The 11,640-nt window shown below is 39.8% G+C and overlaps 1 protein-coding gene across 1 annotated transcript; it reads left to right on the top strand.

Annotated features, from left to right (window-relative positions):
* Nucleotides 1-1,081: 1,081 nt before the first annotated feature.
* On the top strand, nt 1,082-2,032 carry LOC103122784 (olfactory receptor 51S1). Its single transcript, XM_007533403.3, has one exon. The coding sequence runs from the start codon at nt 1,094-1,096 to the stop codon at nt 2,030-2,032; it is 939 nt and encodes a 312-aa protein (XP_007533465.3). The 5' UTR covers nt 1,082-1,093.
* Nucleotides 2,033-11,640: the final 9,608 nt, after the last annotated feature.

The raw sequence follows: 11,640 nt of genomic DNA, 5'->3' as shown, positions 1-11,640 counted from the left end.
CCACTATAGCTTTGTAATAAATTCTTTCACTTTATGCCACCTGCGCTTAACCTGCTGCACTACCGCCTGATTCCAGTAATAAATTCTTAAACTAGATGCTTCCAGATTTTTTTTTCCTTTCTCAAGAGTTGTTTAAGGTCTTTTGTGCTTCTGTGGAAGCTTTGGGATTGATTTTTCAATTTCTGAAAAATACCACAGGGATTTAAATAGGAAGCACTTTGAATCTGTAGATTATTTGGGGTTGTGATGTTTGGAATCCCTAATACTTTCAGCCCAGTGTTTTATAGTTTTTAGTGCTCATTAATAATAATTAGCATTATAAAATGTAATATTACCCATATCAATGTACGGATTTCAGGCAGTCTGAAATGTGTAAAGATATCACAGAAAACAGATTGCTTGGATTTGGGCAAAGAAGAAGTATTTATAGGAATATAGACCTACTTATCAGGTGTTTGACATTAAGAGAAGGGACTCAGAAAAACTGTTACAAGAAAATGCAGGGTCAAAGGGAAATTCTTGTTTTATAAAGAGAAGTAGAGCTTTTGAGGATAGATGTAGGAAAAAAAATAAGTTCCAACATCAGGGGTGGCTAGAGAAGAGATGTTAAGATGTATGTAGGGGGGGAGTCGGGCTGTAGCACAGCGGGTTAAGCACAGGTGGCACAAAGCACAAGGACAAAGCATAAGGATCCTGGTTCGAACCCCGGCTCCCCACCTGCAGGGGAGTTGCTTCACAGGCAGTGAAGCAGGTCTGCAGGTGTCTATCTTTCTTTCCTCCTCTCTGTCTTCCCCTCCTCTCTCCATTTCTCTCTGTCCTATCCAACAATGACAACAACAATAATAACTACAACAGTAAAACAACAAGGGCAACAAAAAGGGAATAAATAAATAAAATAAATATTTTTTAAAAAAAGATGTATGTAGGGGTAGGGAGAAAGTGTGTACAGGGGTCAGGGAGGGGAGGATCAAGCCTTTCCCTAAAGCAAACGTGTCACACAAGTAAACAAAGCTTTCTAATTACTTTTCAGGTTCCAGCATTCTAAGTGGGTTCCTGAGTTATGTCAATATTCTGAACCATGCAGGAAATCCCCATGAACAGCACTTCAATGGCCCCTACCTTCCTGTTGGTGGGCATGCCAGGCTTGTCAGCTGTACCCTCCTGGTGGACAATTCCCCTGATCACTGTCTACCTTCTGTCTGCCCTGGGCAATGGTACCATCCTCTGGATCATTGCTGTGGAGCCTACCCTGCACCGTCCAATGTACTTCTTCCTCTTCCTGCTTAGTGTGTCTGATGTTGGCTTGGCCACAGCCCTCATGCCCACCCTGCTGGGTCTCGCCCTTGCTAATGCTCAGGCTGTCCCTGCCTCAGCCTGCCTCCTGCAGATGTTCTTTGTCCATGTCTTTTCTGTCATGGAATCCTCTGTCTTGCTCACCATGGCCTTCGATCGGGCACTGGCCATCTGCTACCCTCTCCACTACCCAAGACTTCTCACTAATGATGTCATTACCAAAATTGGATTGGCCGTCATCTTTCGATGCCTGGGTCTCCACCTACCTCTGCCATTCCTCCTGGCCCACATGCCCTACTGCCGTCCACAGGTGCTGACCCATTCCTATTGCCTGCACCCAGATATGGCCCGGATGGCTTGCCCAGGGGCAGGGGGTGCAGTCTATAGCCTCTTTGTGGTTCTTTCAGCCATGGGATTGGACCCTCTACTGATTTTCTTGTCTTATGGCCTAATAGGCAAAGTGCTGCGAGGTTTGGGGTCCAGCGAGGATCGATGGAAGGCTGGTCAAGCCTGTGCCGCTCACCTCTCTGCTGTGCTTCTCTTCTATGTGCCCATGATCCTCTTAGCACTCATTGACAGACTTCGGGTGCCAATCCCCCAGCCTGCCCATACTCTTCTCTCCTATGTGCACTTCCTGATTCCTCCCTTAATAAACCCTATTCTCTACAGTGTCAAAATGAAGGAGATTAGAGAGAGGATACTCAAACGGTTGCATCCTAGGAAAGTGGGCTGTGCTTAGGTGAGGAGGAGGTGTGTGCACAATGGGTCTCACAAGACTACCTGATATAAAGGTGGGGACAGAGAACTCAGAGTACCATATATAAAATGATAATTCAAGGCAACATATTTATACAAGGATGTATCTGCCTAGTCCTAAAAACTGCACATGTGCATAGCAAACCACAAGGAATGGCAATAGTCAACCCACTGTTATAGTACAGCTCAATGGCATATGAAGGAACAGAAGCGGGACCTGGTGGTGGCACACCTGGTTAAGTGCACATAGTGCTAACTGCAACGACCCACTTGAGGATCCGGATTCTAGCCTCTAGCTTCCCACCTGCAGGGGGATGCTTCACAAGCTGCCTCTCTATCTCCCCTCCTCTCTCAGTCTCTATGTCCTATCCAATAGAGTGGGAAAAAAGTGGCCGCCAGGAGCTGTGGATTTTCAGTGCTGTCACTGAGCCTCAGTGAGAATCCTGGAGGAAAGAAAGGAAGGAATGGAAGAAGGAAGAAAGGAAGGAAGGAAGGAAGGAAGGAAGGAAGGAAGGAAGGAAGGAAGGAAGAGGTAGAGAAAGAGAGAAAGGGAAGGGAAAGTAATCTTTTATCCCTTACTTATTAAAATATTATAGTTTTGGAATACATATTAGAATTGAAATTTCAAATCCATAAAACATAATAATTAAATTCCCTTAAGTTATATTATTCAAATGTGACCATAATTATTTTTTAGTATTATTTATTTATTATTGTGTACAGACAGAGTGAAATTGAGAGAGGAAGGTGAGATAGAGACAGAAAGTGACAGAGAGTGACCTACAGCCTTGCTTCACTACTTGTGAAGCTTTTCCTCCTGCAGGTGGGGACCAAGGGCTTGAACCTGGGTCCTTGCATACTGTAATATGTGTATTTAGCCAATGCATCACCACCTAGCCGAACCATAATTATTTTAGCATCCTAATAATTGCAATATATATATGGAATATTGCACACAGTAAGTGAAATTATTGACCTTATTTTTCCCTCCAAGTAGTAGCATTGTATCCCCTAGGATCTTGGGACTAGGAGAACACACATCATAAATTCTTCACTTTGACTTTGAGCTTGGACATGGCTTTTTCTTTAACAGTATGGTCCGTAACACTTGCTTTGTTCATCTGGAAGTCTATAGGTGTGATAGGAGCAGGCACTTAGTGGAATTTTCTAATGATTTTTTTTTTTTACCTTTTCTTCTTTTACTGAAGGACTGCTAAACTCTGGCTTATGGTGGTACTGGGGACTGAACCTGGAACATATGCTGTCTCAGGCATGATAGTCTTTCTGCAGAACTCCTCTGCTATCTTTCCAGTTTGCTCCAATGAGATTTCTCTTTGTCCTTTGAATGGTGCTTACTCCAAAATAGTAATACCCCATTCAACCTGATCCATGGTACAAAACTTGTGGTGCAGTCCCAAACACAGTCTACATCCTGGGGCCAGTGCCAGAGGACTAGAGACTTGACATGGAATATCCAGGTCAAAGACAGCCTACACCAAAATAAATAAATAAATAAATAAATAAATAAACCTCCATTAATAAGATGATGAACAACTATTACAGCAAATGCTACAGTTTTTTTCTCAGGAGGCAACTGAGAATTTTGATTAACCTGTAGTTTTTAAAAGCAGACAAAGACTGTAATTACTATCGTAATCTGTTAATACAATCTCTCAGTGATTTTCCCCTAAATTATAAACACTCATATGTCAAGAGCTTCTTTGTTAGTCTCACAGAAATTTGAACAAAATTCCATATGCTTTTCTGTATCTTGTCATTCTGATGGTGCCAATCCCTCCAAGGAAATAAGTACAGATATAATTCTTTTGGTCACAGAACATTCCCTGCCATAAGGAGCTGCAGTTTCTTCAGCTATGTTTTAGTAATGGGAAGGAGAGTTGTCTTCACGTTCATGCCACTCCAAACAATGCTGTGATAAGCATTTTATAGATCCCCCTTCCCATATTACACACAGTAGATGAAATTATTGACATTTTTCCTCCAAGTAGTAGCATTGCATCTCTAATGAAGTTCACTTCCATCGGCCTGGTCTCTAAGTCACAGCTGTTGGTTTAAAGGTGTTATAAAATTTTTATTTCAATATGCATTGGGAGGCTGGGTGGTGGTTAAGCACACGTGTTACAATGTGTGAATTGTGAATGCTTTGTGAATGGTGAAGCATTGCTGCAGGTGTCTCTCTGTCTCTCCATCTCTGTCTCCCCCTCCCCTCTTTACTTCTGGCTCTCTCTATCCAATAAATAAAAGTAATAAAAATTTCAATATGCATTGGAATATTACTTTCATAAAAAACCCTATAAGTTCATATTGCTATGTAGATTACTATATTTGTTTGCATAGCTAACATAATTTATTGTTACCACTATTTAAAATTCCCATTAATTTGTTTGAAATTATATTTAATTTTAATTATTTAATCACTATAATTTCCATTGATAAAGACTAAGAGGGAAAGTGAACATTTAACTCTTGTTCTTATTTTAATAGACATGTCACTAGTGCTTCAAAAATTAGAATAAATTTTGATTTAGATCTTTGGGTCAATATTATAGCTTTTCCACAGTTTATATATTATTCCAATATTATATTTTTATTTTATACTTAACAAATCTTATCTAATATTAGCACCTACTAATAAAGTCATAATTGCCTGCTTTAATGTGTTCATCATTTTTAAATATTCTTATTCTACTATGACTATAGAAAATGCATTTTAAATGACAATAACACACTAATAAGGCTCTGTTGAAGAAAAAAACCATTGGAACTGTTGGGCTGAGCTTCACTGACAAGAGACAGATGACCCCCGGGTTGTAGGCAGTATCTCTTTATTCATGCAGGACGCAGCACAATCTATACCAAGCTAAGCTAAACTAACAACTAACTAAAACAAACAATGTTGTCTTTATATATACTTCCCAAGTAGGGTGTGAACAGGATGTGATGCAGAGAGGGTGGAGAGAAAAGTGACTGGTGAAAATCAGGGTGTGACAAGGAGAGGGGGTGGAGCAGGTGATAATTCTACCACTAAACCACCAATGCCCTGGAGGGAAGGTGGTGCTTTATGTAAATATAAAAGTGATTTATGTAAATAGACGGCAGTGGTTATGTAAATAGAATGCAGTGTTAAGCAGGGGAGATTTAAACCAAATGAAACAGAAGGAGTTTTTAAAAGCAGAATTAGAAAATACCAACAAGAACTAGCAAATTATCTCACCTAAGAGGGTACTTGTTTGATTACACATGACCCAGGTTCAAGCTTGGTCACCACCATGCTGGGTAAAGCTTCACTACAGTAATACTGTAGTCTATCTAGCTATCTCTTCCTCTCTTTTATAATTTTTATTATTTTTATTTATTTATTGGGTAGAGACATCCAGAAATCTAGAGGGAAGATGGTGATAGAGAGGGAGAGAGAGAGAGACACCTGCAATACTATTTCACCATTCACAAAGCTTTCCCCCTGCAGGTAGGGAGCAGAGGCATGAACCCAAATCCTTTAACATTATAATATGTGCACTCAACCAGGTGTGCCACCATCTGCCTCTTTCTCCCTCCTCCCCCTTTCTCTCTCTCTCTCTCTCTCTCTCTCTCTCTCTCTCTCATTGTTTACCTGAAGCAGGAAAACCTGACTATAACAGCAAAATGATACATTAGAATAGGTTTTATCATGCAGGCATAGTGTGTCTGTATATATCAAGTTCCTCTGAAATGTACATTGTTTGGCATATTATACTACACAAATGTTATATATGTACATGCATATTCTGATTCACTTTATTAGATACGTTAATCCACAAATGAGAATACTGAAGCTGATAATACTCAGCATGATGGCACAGTACTTGCAAGTCTAAGGTTCTAATTTCAATCCACAGCATAGCGTCAAATATTCCAGATCTGAGCAGTCTGAGCAGTACTCTGGTTTCCCTCCCCACCTTCCTCTCATGAAAACAAAAGGAACTATTTTAAAATAATGTTCAAATTTTTAAGGATGAAAAAGAATAATTACAGAGACAGAAATTTATTTTTATTAAATTTGTGTATTACAGAATTACATGTCAACAGGGGTTTAAATCTACACCATTCCCACTACCAGGGTCCTGGATCTTCTGTCTCCCCACTGCAGTCCACCACAGTTGCCCTAAGGTTGTAGACATGGGCCAGCCATCATCTCTACAACTATCCGTCCACATCTATACATAATTGCCAGCCCCTCATTCTGATTTAATCCTTTCTTTCCCTCCAAGGCATTGATGACGATATTACTACCTCCACACATCCCTCTCCTTTTCCTTTTCTCTTTCTGGGTGCTGATGGAGCGGGAGTTCAGCGCTCTCTTAACTTCATCCTGTCACTTCTCTTGCCCTGGGAGTCTGGATCAAGGTTGTTTTTGGAGTGCAGAAGGTAGGAGTTCTGACTTCTGGAATTGCTTCTCTGCTGAGCATGGGCGATCCATATCCCCAGCCTGTTTCTATGTTTCCCTAGTGATTTAATTCCACACAGCTCCCACCACCAGAATTCTGTGTCCCATCCCCTCCATTAGAAGCTCCTCTATGCGTTATCCCTTTGGGAGTATGAACCAAAACTAATTTGTTGTTGTTGTTTGTTTTTTGTTGTTGTTGATTGTTTGTTTGATAGGACAGAGAGAAATTGAGAGGGGAAGAGAAGACAGCAGACACCTGCAGACCTGTTTCACTGCTTGTGAAGCGACCCCCATGCAGGTGGAAAGTCGGGGCTTGAACCAGGATCCTTAAGTGTCTTTGCACTTAGTAGAATGTGCACCTAACCAACTGAGCCAGCGCCAGACACCCTGGACCAAAATTCTTTTTTTTATATTCATGTATTTATTTCCTTTTGTTGCCCTTGTTGTTTTATTGATGTCGTTGTTGTTGGATAGGACAGAGAGAAATGGAGAGAGGAGGGGAAGACAGAGAGGGGGAGAGAGAAAGATAGACACCTGCAGACCTGCTTCACCACCTGTGAAGTTACTCCCCTGCAGGTGGGGAGCCAGGGGCTGGAACCGGGATCCTTACTCTGGTCCTTGCGCCATGTGCGCTCCTTGCATGGAGCAAAATTCTTTATAGGGTGCAGAAAGTGGAATGTCTGAAAGCCTTCCTTTTCTAACAATGCTATTACCACTTATGACCCGTGGGGGCGCTGTTCTCTAACAATCACTCCATGTAAATTCAATGCTTGGAAGGAAGACAGTCCTCTTTTTTTTTTTTTTAATATTTTATTTAAGAAAGGATTAATGAACAAAAACATAAGGTAGGAGGGGTACAACTCCACACAATTCCCACCACCCAATCTCCATAACCCACCCCCTCCCATGATAGCTTTCCCATTCTCTAGGCCTCTGGGAGCATGGACCCAGGGTCGTTGAGGGTTGCAGAAGGTAGAAGGTCTGGCTTCTGTAATTGCTTCCCCGCTGAACATGGGCGTTGACTGGTCGGTCCATACTCCCAGTCTGCCTCTCTCTTTCCCTAATAAGGTGTGTCTCTGGGGAAGCTGAGCTCCAGGACACATTGGTGGAGTCTTCAATCCAGGGAAGCCTGGCCAGCATCCTGGTGGCATCTGGAACCTGGTGATTGAAAAGAGAGTTAACATATGAACCAAACAATTTGTTGAGCAATCATGGATCCCAAGCTTGGAATAGTGGAGAGGAAGTGTTAGGGAGGTACTCACTGCAAACTCTAATGTACTTCTGCTTTCAGGTATATATTTTGCAGTAGTTTATGGATACGTGTGAACATATGCTCTCTCTCACAGAAACTGGTGTATATCTAGGTTATGGGACTTTGTTAGAAGGTGAACCACCTGAGATGAAATTAGAGTGTACTATAAAAGGAAAGGTCTCACCCGAGTAATGAAGTCCTCTTTTATCACACCGGAGCCCTAGGTATTAAAAGAACAGGGAACAAAAATATGGTGAAATGGTATGATCCCAAGCCCTGGGATTTAAGGAAGAATATGAATATTAAAAGGTATTCCTTTCTCTTTTTTGTTCAGAGGTCTTTAAAAACCCAAACTTAAATTCAATACCTTAAAAGATGATGTTTCTCCTATAAAATCTACCCCCAGCAGTTGTACCTAAGCCATTCAGAAGCATGAGTATGGAAACATTATTAACATTTTGGGAGAAAAATGGATAATTTATTGAAATCATTACAGAACCTACCCCATTGTACTGACTGGAATCAAAGAAATGCTTGTGGATGTGATTGTTAAAGCTTTTAGGTCTGAAAAAGCAGAGGAGGGAGCTGGTGGTGTGAGTATATAAATATTTTTTCTTTTTCTCCCTTTATTGGGGCATTAATGTTTTACATTTGACAGCAAATACAATAGTTTGTACATGCATAACATGTCTCTATTTTCCACGTAAAAATACAACCCCCAGTAGGTCCTCTGTCATATTTTTACAGGACCTGTATTCTTCCCCTCACCCACCCCAGAGTCTTTCACTTTGGTGCAATACACTAACTCCAGTCCAGGTTCGGCTTAGAGTTTTCTCTTCTGATCTTGTTTTTCAACTTCTGCCTGAGAGTGAGAGCATCCCGTATTCATCCTTCTGTTTCTGATTTATTTCACTTAACATGATTTCTTCAAGCTCCATCCAAGGTGGGCTGAAAATGGTGAAATCGCCATTTTTAATAGCTGAGTATATTTGTTGAGGAGACAATACTCCTAGAAAAACTGGAACTCACTATTCTATCAGGGTGGAAACTGATAACACACTGCTGCAGTGGCTACTTGAACTTGAGTATTACCTACAGGAAACACATGGTGATGCTACAGCTGTTTGGCACACAGTGGACTGCAGAAATCCCAAAGTAGTATATCAGTTAGAATGGATTTATCAAACAGGACCAGAGGGTTTATCATGTGTTATTGTGTTATTTTTCTCTGGGTGTGAAGAGAAGGAACTCCTTTACTAAGGCAATAAAAAATTCATTCACAAAAGAGCATATTGTGCATTTCAATAAGATGATCATTTCTTTGGCTGAACTTCATAATAAATTGTTACTAAGGAATTTGACTTTTTTTTTCTGTGCCTCCAGGGTTCAGGGGTTTGGGGCCAGTACTATGAATCCATGGCTCCTGGAGGCCACTTTTCCCTATATTTGTGTATTTTGTGTTTTTATTGAATAAGACAGAGAGAAATTGAGGGACGAGAGGGTGGTTGAAAGAGGGATGCCTACAGACCTGCTTCACCACTTGTGAAGCATTCCATCTGTTGGTAGGGAGCCAGGGGCTCAAACCTGTATCCTTGTGTGCACTTAGCCATTGCACCAGCACCTGGCCTCTAGAATTTGACTTCTTACTAAAAGTGATGCTAATAGGATCTGTAGACCACGTGCTAGTACTTAACAGTCAGAAGTAAGATAAGCGTAACGGCCAGAGAGTAAAGGCAGAGAAACAGGACCAGTAGTGATCTGTGGCAGTGGACAGAATACTTGGAGACAAGCTAAGTGGATAACAAATAGGTTGTTACTTGAAATATATTTTAAAGCAAGAACTTCTGAGCATCAGACGAATGGCGCCAAGTACTCAAATGGGATAATTATCAATTCTCAGTCTACCATTTTTAAAAAGAGCTTTGTATTACTTTAATTTATTATGTATTTATTTAGATAGATACAGAAATTGAAAGGCACGGATGAGATAGAGAGGGAGATACAGAAATCTTTCACAAAGCTTTCTTCTTGCAGGTGGGGACCAGGGATTTGAACCCAGGCCCTTACCCTTTGTAACATGTTTGCTCAACTTGTTACTCCACCACATCCTCCCTCCCCCACATACTTAAAGATTTAAGTCACTTCATATGTCTGAGCCCATTAAGCAAGCATGAGTCATTTGTTGTTCCTGTGAGGAAATAACCTGCAATGCCACTGAAAAGTGCACGATAAAAAGTATCCACATATTTTCTCTGAGGGACATTTTTAAATATACTTGCTCATTGGGGAAAAAAACAATAATATGCTTGATTTTGAAGTCTACTGGATATAAAATATAATTTCTCACTAATGACAGCCAACCAGACATTCCAACATGTTCTGTTTTAATTTATTTTGGTTAAAGTATAAAATTTCTGAGGGGGATGAGTCATGGAATTGTGAACTGAATTCATCTCATAGTGATTCCAATTAGTTTAGCTCTACTTCTGGCTATTCATGAAAATATTTTATATTTTATATAGTTAGATATAAAGAAAATATTTCTTATATTTTATATAGTTAGATATAAAGAAAATATTTCTTATATTTTATATAGTTAGATATAAAGAAAATATTTCTTTATATCTAACTATATAAAGAAAATATTGTATTTAGTAGCTAGGAAAATTGACATGTGTTCCCATATATATATATATATATAACGTTTGCCTTGTTATCATAAATAAGACAGAGTCAAAGATTTATATGAACATTGTCCCAGAATCACAGTGTTGATGGGTGCCTCATCATTAGTTCACCTCATGGCTTCACTGAGAGTTCCTGAAAAGTTTCCAGCAAAGGAAGAAAATATACAGGTTCATGAATGGATTAGTGGCTAGGTTGGAACTAAACAATGAAAGAATACATTGTCAGATATTGCCCTATATGATGGCAGGGAAAATAAAAATACTATCATATGATGTCTTACAATGGGCTATGCTCTTGGTTGTTATTTATATGTAGAAAATATTTAAGGGGGCTGGACACACACAGTTAAGAGCACATAGTAGGAAGCACGAGAACCTGCTCAAGGATCCAGGTTTGAGCCCCCACTCCCCACCTGCAGGGGAGACACTTCACTAGTGGTGAAGCAGGTCTGCAAGTGTCTATCTTTCTTTCTCCATCTCTGTTTCTCTTACTCTCTAAATTTCCCTCTGTCCTATCCAATAAAATGGGGGAAAAAAGGCCACCAGAAACAGTGGATTCATAGTGTCTGCACTAGCCCTAGTGATAACCCTGGAGGCAAATATATATATTTTTAATATATATTTTTATATAAATATATATATAATTTTTATATAAATATATATAATATATTTGTATATTATATATATTTGATATGTGTGGCTATACATGAACTTGTGTACTTCCCTGAAAGGTTAGGTAATAGAACTAGAAACTAGAAACCCTCTGTCAACACCCATGTTCAGTAGGGAAGCAATTACAGAAGCCAGACCTTCTGCCTCTGCACCCCATAATGACCCTAAGTCCACACTCCCAGAGGGATAAAGAATAGGAAAGCTACTAAGGGAGGGGATTGGATATGAAGTTGGTGGGAATTGAGTGGAACTGTACCCCTCTTATTTTATGGTCTTGTCAATATTTCCATTTGAGTTTAATAAAAATTTTTAAAAGATAGAACCAATTGTGTGGAGTTGTACCCCTCTTATCCTATGGTTTTGTCAATGTTTCCTTTTTATAAATAAAAATAATAAAAAAGAACTAGAAACCCTGAGAGAAGAGAGAAGTTGAGACAAATTTTGAGTCTAAGTATGACTTTGCTTTTACTACAACCAATCTTGAGAAAAGATTGTAAAGACCATGTGATGCGCCTTCTTGATATGCTTGAAATGAG

This window comes from Erinaceus europaeus, chromosome 17 (genome assembly GCF_950295315.1).
Source record: "Erinaceus europaeus chromosome 17, mEriEur2.1, whole genome shotgun sequence".
Classification (NCBI taxonomy): Eukaryota; Metazoa; Chordata; class Mammalia; order Eulipotyphla; family Erinaceidae; genus Erinaceus; species Erinaceus europaeus.
Note: the sequence above shows the minus strand (reverse complement) of the source record. Positions and strands in the feature narration are given on the sequence as shown.